Source organism: Salvia hispanica, chromosome 4 (genome assembly GCF_029641045.1).
Source record: "Salvia hispanica isolate PSC_SH4W2 chromosome 4, Shi_PSC_v1, whole genome shotgun sequence".
NCBI classification, from domain to species: Eukaryota; Viridiplantae; Streptophyta; class Magnoliopsida; order Lamiales; family Lamiaceae; genus Salvia; species Salvia hispanica.
The window spans coordinates 50,629,053-50,643,669 of NC_142695.1; the positions used below are offsets into that span (position 1 = coordinate 50,629,053).

Sequence of the window (14,617 nt, forward strand, 5' to 3'; positions counted from 1 at the left end):
AGTTTCGGTAGTTGATCGCATTAATCGGTTTAATTTAGTTTACCCTGTTTCGATCTTTGTTTTACTCTGTTTTCCTCTGCATTTCGTGATCAAAGTCTAAAGAAGATGATGTCGCTATTAGTTAAATCTTTAGTTAGTTAATCTGCAGCTTTTCTGTCATACTATGTTGTTTTGGGAAATGGTCCCCACGTTCTATTTCTCCTCTGTCTAGGTTAGTTTTAGGAAGCCGTTTACCAGGTCTAGTAGTCAATTCAAGCACGTCTGGTCATCATTATGCATGTTCTGTTATCTTCGCCTAGATCTAGCTATTAGGATATAGCATTTCATTTTCCAAGTCTAAGAATTAAATCTCAATACTGAAAATTGCATGGCAGCAGCCAAAAATAGTTTCCAAGTCTTTTAACATGTTTACTTACACATCCGTCTCTGTGGATTCGATACTTGCTTCCCTGTACTAATCTTTTAGCATAGCGGGTTAAGGGTTTTGAAAGGGGAAGGAAGTGATTGTGTGCCCAATGACAAGTAACTCGAGGATTCAGAACTCTGAGTTCCTAGACCCAGTGTCTAGTGGATTCTCTGGATCTGGGAAGTTCAAATTTACACGGCAAGACACACACTCTCTTATCTCATTTCAGTGATGCTACTAATTAAATAGTAATAATTCATGTAGTTTTCTCCCCTTATGTGGCGGTGTAATGCTTTATTCCTATATTAAATAGTAGTAATATGCTAGAACAGTTGCACGAATATAAAATTGTAATTCTCTATATTCACATTGTGTCACAACTTTGAGTTCATGTATTGCACTTAACGAGAATATAGAGAATTGCAATTTATATTTTTGCTCAAAGGTTAAGGAATGGAGGGATATACAACACTGTAGACAAAATGTATAATAAAAATATTCATCATAAATAGTAATCTTTTTTTGACAACTTGCTAGGACCTGATTATCTATTTTCCACAGCTGCACAAAGTAATGTTTGCTTCAAGAAAATTGCTGCGGAGATGTACACTAAAAATGGCGACTATACAAAGTACCTATGCTGTATCACCAGATCTTACAAGATTTACATGCCAAAAATCGAGGAGTAGCGGTAGAGATTTCAAAACTCGAGCCTCTCAGGTCATGCTGCAGCCTCCTCCTCTAGTTCCTCCTCCTCTGATTCAGTTGCTGATATCAATGAAGTCGACTGGATTTTTCCGGCATGTTCAAGGCGCATCAGAATCACCCCTCTGCAAAGATTGTGAAAGGCCAACTCATGTTTAATCATCCGCCAACAAAACCGAAAATATCATTCTATGAGTGCAATATCACGATCTTGTTATGCTTTTATTGCGAGAGAAAGTGAAGCAAATACTCTTTTTAGGCTATTAAGTATAGGGATACCCCTAAAGCTCAAGAAGAGACATTGTTTAACACTAAAGAGCCCTTCGCAATGGAAATGGCCGACAATTAGGTAAGGAAGAACTCGGCTTAGGGTGTTGAAAAAAGATATGACTGGCCATGATATTAATTTCTATCTTCCAACTCTACAACTCGGCTTTTGAGACACTAGCATGCAAGCACTAAAAGACAGGTACCAAAAGAACGAAGTACCTTGCATAGCGAGACTGAATGGAGATATCCCGTACTTTGATCCGGTTCACTGTTCCACTTTGGCTGACAAGCACGACTTGTTCATCACTTTCTCCATCCTCTATACAAACCAATATGTCGTTAGTTTTTGTGATCAGCTATCCTAATGCATTGAATAAAGTAGAGTGTAAATGTTAATAGGAAGCCTCACCCCCTACTGAGAATCCTACTACAAATACAGCCGCTAGACGATCTTCTGCCGAAAACTGCATCATTATGGGAAAAAGTTTCAAAGATTAGAGGCGTGAGCTAGAGTAACAGAACAAAAGAAATACACTACATTGTATAGTTACATGTTTCCTTTCCCAGATAAAAGAAAGAAGGTAACCAACCTTGTAACCTATAAGACCAACCCTATTCAGTGATGATGTCTTGAAGCTAGCAACAGGAACTCGTTTTCCATAACCACTTTCAGATATAAACAGCAGCCACGGACCAGAAAATCTCTTCCCACTACACAAATAAACCAATACATTTCATGATAAATAATACAGTACATTATAAAAAACTAAGCAAATGAAACTATGAAAAGGGGCAGTGTAGCTATTAAAATGACACAATATAACATATGTTTATGTAGACTTAAAAATTTCATCTATTCAACATCAAATGGGAAAGATGCTATGTAGACTTCAATGCCACAGTTTCGTGTTTTAACTATGTTTAATGTGGAATTATAACTCTTGACCACATTATTGACAGAGATAGCATACCATAAAGTCACAATTAGAACTGCAAAGGTTCTATGGATAATAGAGTAACTTGGTAGAAAAGTAGTATCGAGTTGAGTCTATGCTTGTTATGAACTTTTCCATAACTCGATCAATAAACCACCCTATTAGAAACTGAATTATTTTTTATAGCAACTTATCTCCATCAGAAGAATACAGATAGAGTAAGAGAAAAAAGTTCCCTATGAGTCATACAATTGCTTCCTGCAAATTGTTCTATCAGAGTTCAAACAAAATCATCTTGGAAAGTGCATGAATATATTACTCTCCTACAAAAAGCATAAAGATTAACAAGTAGTAGTGAAATTACGGGGGCAGTGTCTCAGAGCCTTTCTCGATCTTCTTTCCCAAGGATGCAGGTATTATATCAATGCTCGCCATCTTATCCCCTTGTTTCAGTCTCATTGCAACTGATCCTCTAGTATTCCTCCCAAGTGCTCTCATCTAATCAGATAAAGAAAGCAAACAACAAAAGCTGAATCATGTACTGCAGCAGCAGTAGCCAATGGATTTAACTAATGTTATCTATCTCGTATGGCGGCTTATGGCGGTTTGCCTAAAAACCGCCATAGGGATATGGCGTATTAGTATGGCGGATATGGCGGTCAATAATTAAATAAATAATAGAATACTTATATATTTATATATAACTCAAAAATTAGAAAATAATAAAAATATAACGTCTAAAACTCTTAAAACAATTAATAAAGCATAAAATACAACTCTAACCTCCATGTTTCTAGCATAATGCCCCATTCATAAATGCAGTACACACGCAATGTTTTCAAATGGTGGATATGGCGGTGCTATGGCAGCGCCATGGTACTATGGCGTTTCCACCACCAACCGCCATGCAATAGCACCATGGTGCCGCCATATCCGCTATTTGATAACACTGGATTTAAGTTCTACTGAAAAATCAGTTTCTGATTATAGCTCCAAAGTCGGTTATCTCAGCACTTAATTTAAGAAATCGCAGTGAGGGAGAAGGTAAAAGGGATGGTAACTTACATTCTCACAAGGGCACAAAATCACCATTCCATTCTGTGATGCCATGGCCACATAATCATCATTCGAGCAACGCCTCACCCACTTCAGCTCATCACCTGGAACCTGCCAGTTTCAGTAAGTTAATTAGGGCCCAATTAGCCTAATACCCAGAACTCCAAGGAACAAAGAAGCAGACAAACCAGTTGAATTGCTATGATTCCAGTAGACCTTATCGATGAGAAATAGTTCAAAGAAATTTTCTTGATATATCCCTTCATAGTTAGCATCACAAGATATTGATCTCCTTCAAATTCACTGACAGGAATTATAGAAGTTACCCTCTCACCATCAGAAAGGGATAAGATCTGTACCCAAAAGATATTCAGTGGTCATTAAACAAAACATGGAAAGTATTACAAGCCAAGAGACTGGGGTGAAGAGTATGGCACTACTTGAACTAAAGGTGTGCCAGCGGCAGTCCTGCTGCATTCAGGAATTTTATAGGCACGGGCACAATATACTGTTCCCTTATCACTGTAAAAGGATAAAACAGCAAGGGTTGTTGGAAATGAGCAACAAACCAGAATGGATTATATGCAGTATCCTTGCATAGCAAATTAATTGATTATACACAAGATGTATATCTTTTCAAATAACAGACACACATATGCTTGTAATTAGAAATCCGCGTTCTAGCAAAAAGAAACCAGCAATGATATATAAAGTCACCTTGTGGCAGGACAAATGTTAAACTTCCCCAAAATTTTAAATGAAAGCATATAAGCTGGGGACATTATTCAGAAAAGTTGAATTTAAGGGACACGGCCAATGATTAACCCTTCCATTAATTCCCAACAGATGTACCAGAATAAATTATGATTTTACTAAGCTTTACATTCATTATCCAATAGCCAAATCACATCATTTCTTTCTCAACATCCTCAGTTATGTCATTTAAGTTCTTAGTTATGATTCAGTATATTGGAGCTGCAGATAATTGCTAAATTTTTACTGAGCAACTACTACCTTCAATGTTATCATTGCCACTTCTTAGTTATTTCTCAATGATATCAGCGTGCACCACATCATCTTCCAATAAAAAAAAATTAACCCTTAGAGCGGTAAAATATTCTTTTCTTCAGAAGGCTCATCTACTAGGCTTTTGTGTACAATATTTATATAACATACTCATGCAATCACTGACAAAGATGCATAGTAAGTTCATGTCAAAACAAACTTTAAAGGAATTTATTTCTTTTTACAAGTCATATGAGCTAAATCAAAGAATTCAAAGAATATATACTTTGACCAACATTAAGATTTTTGTGGAGACAAATAATACCAATGACTATCTAGAATAAAAAACCCATAGAAAAGGTGAGTAGCCATAGGTACCTGAAGTAAAGGACATGATCGTGTGCACGGCAAACAAGGAAATCAGACATAGCATCATTCACTCTTAATTTCCCTACTGATTTTCCAATAGTTCCACGGTGTTGGAGAGTGAATGTGTCAGGCTTCATCCTTTTTAGGTAGCCTTTTTCACTAAGTGCCTAAAAGTAGTATGGAACATTCCTGAGAAAAATAATTGCAGAAAATCTGCTTCAGACCTTAACAATGTAAATATTACACACCAGTAGCATTTCTTCATTGGGTATAATATCTATGTCCTCAAGCTGGCCGCTATCAGAGTCCTCCAGCATTGAACGCCTAGGAGTAGAAAATTTGTTCTTTATCTCATTTGCTTCCACTTCTATCATCTAATAATTAAAGAAAAAATCAAAATTAGTAATAAGATAACAATATGCAATCAGATATATGACTCGCCTTCAGAAGTAAACAAAGTCGGTTACATTATTTATTTCAAAAGTTTCATACTCACCACCACATCATAATAACAAGGAAAAAGAAAAAATCCCAGTATAGTCCTTATTCTAACACCCAAAAACGGATAAGGTTGAAATTTCCCCACAACTATTTCCCTCTGAGCACTTTGACCACCAGAATAAAGTATCGTAGAAACTACTATTGGAAAATTTGGGATAAGCAAAATTAAGTAGAAAGAGAACACATCAGAAGCCAAGGCACCTGAAAATTGTTAGGAAATCAAAACGGAATCATCAATAATCCCTTCTTAGACCAAGTCTCCAAGAAATTATCAACAAGATAAAATTGGTGATCTGAAATTTTAAGTGAAACCCAAGCCTAAATCCCATGGAAAAAAACTACCATTTTCAACAAATGGAAGGTGTTAATCCCATGGAAAGAACCTACCTCCTATAGGGCCTATATGAATATGAATTGGTTTAGTTGGGTATTTTGATCCTATCCCTATTTAAAATAATAGTAACTGGCAACAGAATGGAAATGCGAGTATATAATTTATAACTTTTGAACTCTAGCATCATAATTACATAGACTCAACAAATAAATAGCAAGTATGTTCTGTCAGAAAAGCACCTCAAGTATTAACTTTTTGCTTGAAAGAAGCTCCTGCAGTTTTGAAATTTGTCCAGACAAAGATCTCCCCTCATCAATAAATTTGTTTTTCTGGAGAATGTACAGCTCAATTAGTCAGGAATATCTGCATCCATGAAACAAATATAGACCTATAGGTGCATAGTATACACAGATACCTCAAGTGACGTTAGCTTTCTGAGGCTTATATCCAATATAGCTTCAGCTTGCTTGTCAGTCAAGTTGAACTCTGCAATAAGATGCTATTTGATAAATAAAAATGGATACACTTATACTGCTGGGCACACATTGATGGTATTTGATGCAAGAAGATGCTTCAATAAACCATAACAATGAGAAATGAGAAAGTTCTAGATTACAAGAAATGACATGAGATTAATTAAGTAATACCCATGAAATGAAATAGAATCAATTTCCATGCACAAAAGATAGCAACTATACTATGTAATGCCTAAAGAGAATAAAAGATGGGTAAAGGGGAAGTGAAATATAACATTAACGCATAAATGTTATTCACAAGAGGACATAACCTAGGGTGTAACTACTTAGGGCATGGCTGGTAGGGAAGGAATGAGAATGGGATGGTATGGCTGACGTGATTCTGATAGTAGGAATCATCATTCCAGAAGGAATCCATGTACCAGTAATTATGAGATTATCCATCCCTCGCTTCCCCAATAGTATTGCCCAATCCCATGAACATGGAATTAGTTAAATTCAAAATTTAATTTTTTATTAACCAAAACTATTATTAAAACTATTTGGCATAGAAATAATAATAATAATAATAATAATAGTACTATAAATTTATATAAGTCTATGTTAAAAATCTAAGGCTAATAACAGTTGGGTCTCCAGGCGGGGTAATGTATGTTTGGAGCAACATTTAGAGAGGTTTCCTTCAATACTCTCAGCTAAAGAATATTTAATCCTCAAATATTTCAAAAACAACAAAAGGGAAGCAGACATGCCCAACTTACATTAATCAGATTAGACCAGCACAGGCAAAGCACAACAACCATAATTTTCTAATATGAACATGTATATCAGAAACTTATGAGCATGGAAAGCAGTAATTTTACTACAGCTTCAATAATCATGATTACTTCAATGTTGTCAAGAAAGAAAGATGCGAAGCTTGCCTTTTCTTAGATTAGCAGATGCCGATGCATGATTAGAAGCTTTCCTGATTATGTCAATGATACTGTCCAGATTACCAAGTCCTGTTATAATACCCTTACATACAGAAACCCCAAAGGGAAAATATATTAGCAGCTTATAAAGGCTGAGCTTGCAAAATACTACGAATGGAATCCACTATCACAACTGATGTTCGCATTTTATAGCAATTTAGAAAATGGGTCCAGATGACATTAAGAAACAATGTGATTCACATATATCTGAAGTCAATAGCTCTCTGGAATTATTAGCTAACCTCTACAATGTGATACCGATCTTGAGCTTGAGTTAGTTTATATTTTGCACGCCTTTCAACCACAGAACATCTAAAATCTAAAAATGCCTGCACAAAAATAAAATACAGTATAAATAGGAATAAACTCACAGAATAATTATAGTACAAATTAATCTAGTTTTTCTTCCTTAATGAAATTATTTAACTGCTCTTTTTTAATTGCTTAACAAATAAATCGAACGATTTCCACCCAATAATATTTTGAATAAGGCTCATCCGTTAACTTTATTAAGCAAAATGAAATTATCAGATTGATCTAGAAGATTTTAAATACAGGTGGTAAGATCCTGTCACCTGAAGCAATTCCTTCAGCCCCATTAGTTTTGGTTGTCCATTAAGGATCCTACAACGAGAAACAAAAGGTAAGGATGGAAAACCATAAAATAAAAATATAGTAGGAGTATCTTTTAACTATTATTAGAAGGGTGAAAGATGCTGCTGATAAGGAAACATAGACCTTGATAGATGACAGCTATATGAGTCTAGTACATACAATCTTCATTTGATATGCCAAAAAAGAACAGTGAAACACACCTTTCAATAAAAGGAATGTAATTAAAAAACCGAATAGAAGCAAATATATAAGTGCCCATGTTTTGACACATGGAAAAAATCTACATTGTTTCATCAACATCTAGGTTTCAGGCGAGAGTCTAAACAATTGGGCTTGTCGGACAATAAAATTTACAAAAAAGTATATATCTCTTATGATGATCCTATTCCTATACTTGTAACAAATAAACACACTAAATAAGAATTTGCCTTACATTTTTCCTAAATGATTACATTTTTTTTTGTCACATCAAAATATTTTATATGAAGAGTTGGAGTGAAATGACAAATATAACTTTCAAATATTATACATACCAAAACACATTCCACAAGAATGTGAAAATATTCTTATCATATGAACTGTAGAAGGTAAGATAATTAAGTTTTAAAATTTAGTAACAATCAGAGATTTGGATCATCGAGTCAATCCCATCAGGTTTAGGCTATTTCGAGCCAGCCTTATCCGGATTGTCCGGCTATTCAATTACAGGTCATTCCAGCTAGAAAATTGTCCTAACAGTAACGCTCAAACAACAATTTTAGCACATTAACTTCCGGTCTGCAATCTACACAAAAACCTAGAATATTCTCTCTCTTATTGCAAAGAAAATGCTTAAATGTAAGAACTCATGTCTATCATCATAAATATTATAAAATACAAAATGACTGGTATTCAAATAACTCACCCAACCATGTTGCAGCTAAATGCTGACTGCAAAGCTGTAAGACGATAAAGATTATTCAATACAATGGAGGGATCTGATCCTCTCTTGAGCTGATTAAGATGGAATAAAGAACAATCAAAGCCTAGAAATAGAAAATGTATATGCTGCTTTTGACTTTGATCAGACTTAGAATTCATGAACAGACAAATCATTTCAACAAGACCAATTTCTACAAGATTACCTCAATAACAATGCGCATCCCAGATCGATCACTCTCATCACGTATGTCACTTATTCCCTCCAAACTCTAACAGAAAGGGAAATGTTTGTAATCAGATGGTATCAATAATATCTGCATGTCATGAATCTAAAAAGGTAGATAGTATATTAGTAAGTACAACTTTGCAATCTTACATAACAGAGGAATAAAAAATTAACAGTATTTTTAGGAACCTATATTTGCATAGTCAGATGACTCAGATTACAAGATACTTTAGGCTGTCCTTTTCTTTTTCCTCCTTCTGAGGTTTTTTTAGTCTTTTTTTCTTTTCCAAGGGCAGTAGACAGCTAACAGTGATCTCATGTCCAGATATTTACGTAAAATTATATTCCAGATCATAGCTAAAAGTGATATTATTGTACAAATTTAGAAACATCTAGCACTTTTTAAATAGCTTCCAATAGAAGTAAAGTGTCCTAACCTTTTCATCTGGTTATTTCTCTGTTCAGCTAGCAGTCAAGTTATGGTAGCTACGAAGTTGAAAGCACTCTCTTGTATTAAAACTAAGAAGGAACCATGTCTTCTAAATATGCAAATATGCTTATGAACAAACGAATATAATTATCTCTCTAGAACTCTTATATAAAAGCATACAGACAGGTTTACTTGCTAAGGAATAGCAAAGAAACATGTTAGTGAAACGAAAGGTTGAAATGAGATCATAAGACTTCTCGAGAAGAGCACAAACTGAATGCAAGCTCCCTCTATCTCTCCCCACCACCCAAAAAGAGTATTAATGGAGAGAACAAATTCCTTACATATGGAACAACAGATCATATTAGCATACAATACATATGTTCAAAATTCAATAAACACATGTATTTAAGCAATTCCAACACATTTAACCACATTTGAATAAGTAGAAGCTTATTTAAAGACATTCATGGGAAACCCCAAGTAATTAGATACCTTATTTTCCACAAGTTCAGCAATTTTCTCAACAAGGGAAGCTTTATTGGTCTGGTACGGAATCTGTTTCAGTGCAAACAAAATAACATAGAGTAAGACATTTACTAATCTTTAAAGCCCCACCCCATCCCCAAGGGGGGGGGGGGGATAGCTAATAAGTCAATGTAAAGAGATAAAGATAAAACCTCTTTTATTATAATTGCTGAGCGCTTGCTCTTGGGATCCAACAACTCAACATCAGTCTTCCCTCTGATCACCACTCGCCCTCGTCCAGTTCGATATGCGTCCAAAATACTTCAAGGATAAAAAACTTCAAATTATTTCATCTCATGTTGTGTTTGATTGCAAAGCAAAATAAATTTTTGGGATACATAGGATACAGTCAACTGGAATAGCGGAGAGGGGGTCTTATGATGACAAAATACAATAGTGATTCCAGAATACATATAAAGAGACAAATTGCCATCTACAGTAGCAAAGCACACTAGTGTTTATCTTCTCCTTTCTGCCAGAAGATTTGCTCAATTTTTAAATTTATTTATCCCCTTAGGCGATAGGTTTAAATTCCAAAATTAAACCACATAATTCAGCTCCAGGTATGCAAAGATCTGTTTTATAAGCATTATAGTAAAATCACATATTCCCAGCATGAGTAGTGTGTAAAAGGCATGCAGAAGACTTCAATTTGCTGTGCATCTATATCACTAGCACGTACCAAGAATGTGAACTTGCTGTGCATCTATATCACTAGCATGTACCAAGAATGTGGCTAAGGAATAACCTACCCAATATTGCCCATTATTATTCCTCCAGTTGGGAAGTCAGGTCCAGGCATGTACTCAAGCAATTCTTGCAACTGTTGAAAAAAAACAATTACATGAAACTTACTTCTCCATAGAAATGTCAATGGTGGAAAAGCAGAATATCGAAGTTTACTTTGTAATCACAATCATAATAAAGGAATAATGAGAAAACTGACAACAAGAAGAATCACACAGCACAGCATACATGATTCCGCTACTTATAATCATGCCAAATTTAGAAGTCCTCTAAAGCTATACAGATTGGCAAATGGCAAAAAGAAATTTAGACATTAAAAATGAAGAAAAATTAAGTTCATGCTCGACTGGTGAAGTTCAGGCTAAGATACACAATTTGGACACTGATATGTTCAACATACTAACTTTATGGTTTTACTTTTCTACCAGTTGACTACTGGGAAAGGGAATAAGCAGTCTACTTCACAGTAAAGAAATGGATTCAAACACCCTGCTCCAAGTAGCCAGCAATAAATAAGCAGAATTATTAAGCTACAATCTTAATAGATAAAAGAAAATTAACCACCTTATGTGAATTAAGGAACAATCATAAAGGAAGTGAAAGAAGATCACAAGGTATGCTTAGATTTAGTTAAAAGTAACTACTTTCATCAATCAAAAGATACCATGAAAAAATATCACAAGATCGTGATGCTTGACTGGATAAAACAATACCGTTGCATCAGGATTGTGAATCAGAACAGAAAGTGCATCTACCAACTCCCCAAGATTATGTGGTGGAATATTGGTAGCCATTCCAACCTAGTGGGAGGAAGAAAAGCTAATTAATGAAATGATAATCGACAAGAAACCAAGTGAATGAAGAGCCGAGAGCCAGGCAAAAACATTTCAGCTAGTTCAGTTGGATACCGCAATCCCTGAAGCCCCATTCAGTAGCAAGTTGGGGATGCGAGCAGGAAGCAGCGATGGTTCTTTTTGTGAATTATCAAAGTTTGGAACAAAATCAACCTACAACATGTATGCATGTTTGTCAGTAAAAGAAGCAAAGACATAACACACGATCACTGAACAATGGGACAATTTATTAACAGAAACACACCGTGTCTTGTTCCAAATCTGCCAATAACATGGCCTCCGAGAGTGCCTGAAAAATAACAACAGCATATTGGTGCTCATCAGTTTCATTATAGTAGGAGTAGTAGACTAAGGAAAAAGGAACACCTATAAATTAAAGTCATGTGCTTCAGAAAAAAATCATAGTAGACTACCTCCAGCCTGCACTCAGTGTAACGCATTGCTGCAGGAGGATCCGCATCGATAGAACCAAAATTCCCATGCCCACGAATCAGTGGAGAGCGCAAGGAGAAATCCTAAGATGCAAGCGGATAGGAATATGTGAAAGATTAGACAAGCATATGTATCTGAGTTGTCTTACATGGACCTGTCCAAATACTTAAATCAACACTTTATCATCATGCCAAGCAAGTTGAGAGCGCAAACAGATGTTCAAAACATGTGTATCCAAAAAAGTTAGGTCCTTGCCCCCAAATAATATGCCTTGCCATAACTTATATATCCATAATTAGGTTATGAGAGGTAACAACTTGTACTCATGATACTAGGCAAATAGTAGCTTTATGGAATAAAAAGTAATAGTGCATTATATTATGGGAAGTCATGATTCAGCTTCTATTATAAGCACTTGCTAAAAGGTGAATGAAACAACATAATGACAATGATCACTTTTATTTCTTGTCATCTTTAGCATATCACTCCTAGCTAATGGATTCTAAGTAATACAAAGAAAAACTGAACCATCATAGTAGAAAATAGAAAACCAAGATTCCTTTGGCATATGCATAATGATTCACTTTTTAGTCACTTTCTACTATTGAAAGGATCAGAAAGGCCTATAATCCGACAGGTACCTGAGCCATTCGAACCAATGAATCATAGACAGCAGTATCTCCATGTGGATGGAACTTGCCTAGAACCTGCATCCGACCAAGCCAAACAATACATAAGGGTAGTAAATGCATAACGGTAATAATAATCTCATCAGGGGGGTTTCACGTCCGACAAAAAAATACTAATAGACCGAAATACAACCTCACCAACTACTCTGGCACACTTCTTGTGTGGTTTCTTTGATGCTAAGCCCAACTCGTGCATTGCGTATCTGATAATCCATATAATATGATCTAATTAGAAGGACATTTAATCAAACAATGCATATATAGTAGAAGCTGCAGGTGACAAGTGACATATGCCTTAGATCAAGTCACTAGCTGAGATTTATGATGAGTACAAAAAATACAATATCAGTAAAATATTATACACAGCAATGTAATGCATGACAGAAGAATCTGAAAAAAAAATATTTTGCGGAAAGAAAAAACGTCAACATGAAAATAAAATAAAAATTCAACCATGAGCGATCTGCAATGCTAAAGAAAGCTATTTAAGTATACATCATGGACAGGGACATGCAGGAGATCAAAAGTTTTCCCGAGTAGTTAATCCCCAGCTCAACAAGCCAAAATTGGCATGTAGTTTACATACTTTGAATATATACTGAGGTAAGTAGCAACAACAGTTGAGTTAAATTAACCTTATAGACCAATCAGAAATTTACAAATTCTCTTAACCCTGCCTAAGTTACACATCGCAGGGTGCTAATTTGAAGATAACACTGAATAAATAACAGATATTTGAGTTGCAATGAACTCACAAAATTCTGCGGTGGACAGGCTTGAGGCCATCTCTAACATCCGGCAGCGCCCGGCCTAGCAGCACAGACATGGCATACGATATGTACGCCTCCGTTGCCTCCTTGTGCAGCTCCGTAACCACTATCCTACCATCGCCTCCTTCACCACCACCGCCGCCGTCCTTCAAGGCAACCACACTCCCGTTCTCGTCCAATTCATCCTCCCTCCGCCTCGAGGAGGCCTTCGCGGCGAACAACCTCCGGCGCTGGTGGGGGCTCACGGCGGAGAGAAGGCGGTGCTCGGAGGCGCGCCGAGCGAGAAGCAGGCGAGGGGGCGCGGCGGAGGAGAAGGAGAGTGGGTGAGAGCGGAGCAAGCGGAGTCCGGCGGCGAAGGCCATGGGTGCTGCGGCGGGGGGTCCGAAATGGGTTCCGGGTCGGATGCAACTCGGATTCATTCCATCGCCGGAAATGGACTTCAGTTTGGGCGGAAAGAATTATCTTTGAATTTGTAAAACCCTAAATTTGTTTTAGGGTTTATCTTCTGCAGCAGTAAACTTGCCGGAAATTGATTTTTATTTTATTTTAAAGTAAATATTTAAAGTAAAGAAGGATTTTATTATTTTTTTTTTACTTATATATTTTGATGAGAATAAATTGAACTGTCGGATTTATTTTATTTTTTTAACATACAGACAGCTTTATTAGGAAACTTTGGATAAATAATTAGATAAGTAGATCATCTCAAGTCGAAAATGTGAAGGTAAATTTTTATGGAATATAGGTATAAAAGAATGATTTTTGAATTAAAATAGAAGAGATAAATAAATAAATAGTTCATCCCAATTTGAAATAAAAATAGTTTTAGAATTTGTATATTGTATAAAATGAATCTATATGCATGACAAAGTGAATTTGTATATATGACAAAAAAAAAATAATCTACATACTATATCGCACAATAATTCAAGTTATATTGCAATACCAATTTATATTCCGTTTAATATGGGAATTTATATAAAATAAATTTGTTTATTTGATATATTTTGTGCGGTTAATTGATATACTTTGTACTTTCAACTAATAAGTCATTCAGTTCTTATCTTTATTTTAAAGATTGAACTATATAAATGATACATAATGTTTCAAGTTCACTTAAAAATAGTATCTTATTTTTATTTTATAAATATTATTTTTGGTAAGACAAAAATAATTTTAAGTGCCACACATGTTATTTTGAAAGTGAGAAAAGCATAAACAAATCTTGTAATGTACCAACAGATTTATGAATTTCATAATCATTGAAAAGTACTCTCTTTACTCAAAAAAACTTACAAATTCAATCCTCAAACCTCTACACTCATTTCGATAAACGAAAAAGAAAAATAAATAAAAAGGAAGAAATCGTGAAAC

At 35.4% G+C, this 14,617-nt stretch overlaps 1 protein-coding gene across 1 annotated transcript; it reads right to left on the reverse strand.

Moving 5' to 3' along the window:
• Nucleotides 1–880: 880 nt before the first annotated feature.
• Nucleotides 881–13,746, reverse strand: GYRA (DNA GYRASE A). The gene is made up of 27 exons (XM_048094500.2): nt 13,229–13,746; nt 12,607–12,676; nt 12,426–12,491; nt 11,766–11,867; nt 11,597–11,641; nt 11,407–11,505; nt 11,212–11,298; nt 10,504–10,574; nt 9,904–10,012; nt 9,719–9,781; nt 8,771–8,836; nt 8,551–8,639; nt 7,607–7,655; nt 7,274–7,360; nt 6,981–7,074; nt 5,997–6,067; nt 5,821–5,910; nt 4,995–5,120; nt 4,756–4,913; nt 3,813–3,894; nt 3,561–3,725; nt 3,382–3,483; nt 2,681–2,814; nt 1,972–2,092; nt 1,791–1,845; nt 1,601–1,700; nt 881–1,236 (listed from the first exon to the last, which is right to left on the reverse strand). Exons 1-27 carry the CDS (start codon nt 13,660–13,662, stop codon nt 1,128–1,130), a joined length of 2,844 nt encoding a protein of 947 aa, XP_047950457.1. The 5' UTR covers nt 13,663–13,746; the 3' UTR covers nt 881–1,127.
• Between the last annotated feature and the right edge of the window lie 871 nt (nt 13,747–14,617).

Excerpts from the sequence above, each read along its gene's own strand:
- GYRA (XM_048094500.2), bottom strand. The coding sequence starts at position 13,662 with ATGAATCCGAGTTGCATCCGACCCGGAACCCATTTCGGACCCCCCGCC. Across the intron at positions 7,361-7,606 it reads GGCTGAAGGAATTGCTTCAG|GCATTTTTAGATTTTAGATG; the intron begins GTGACAGGATCT and ends ATTTTTGTGCAG. Across the intron at positions 3,895-4,755 it reads GATCATGTCCTTTACTTCAG|TGATAAGGGAACAGTATATT; the intron begins GTACCTATGGCT and ends ATCCTTTTACAG.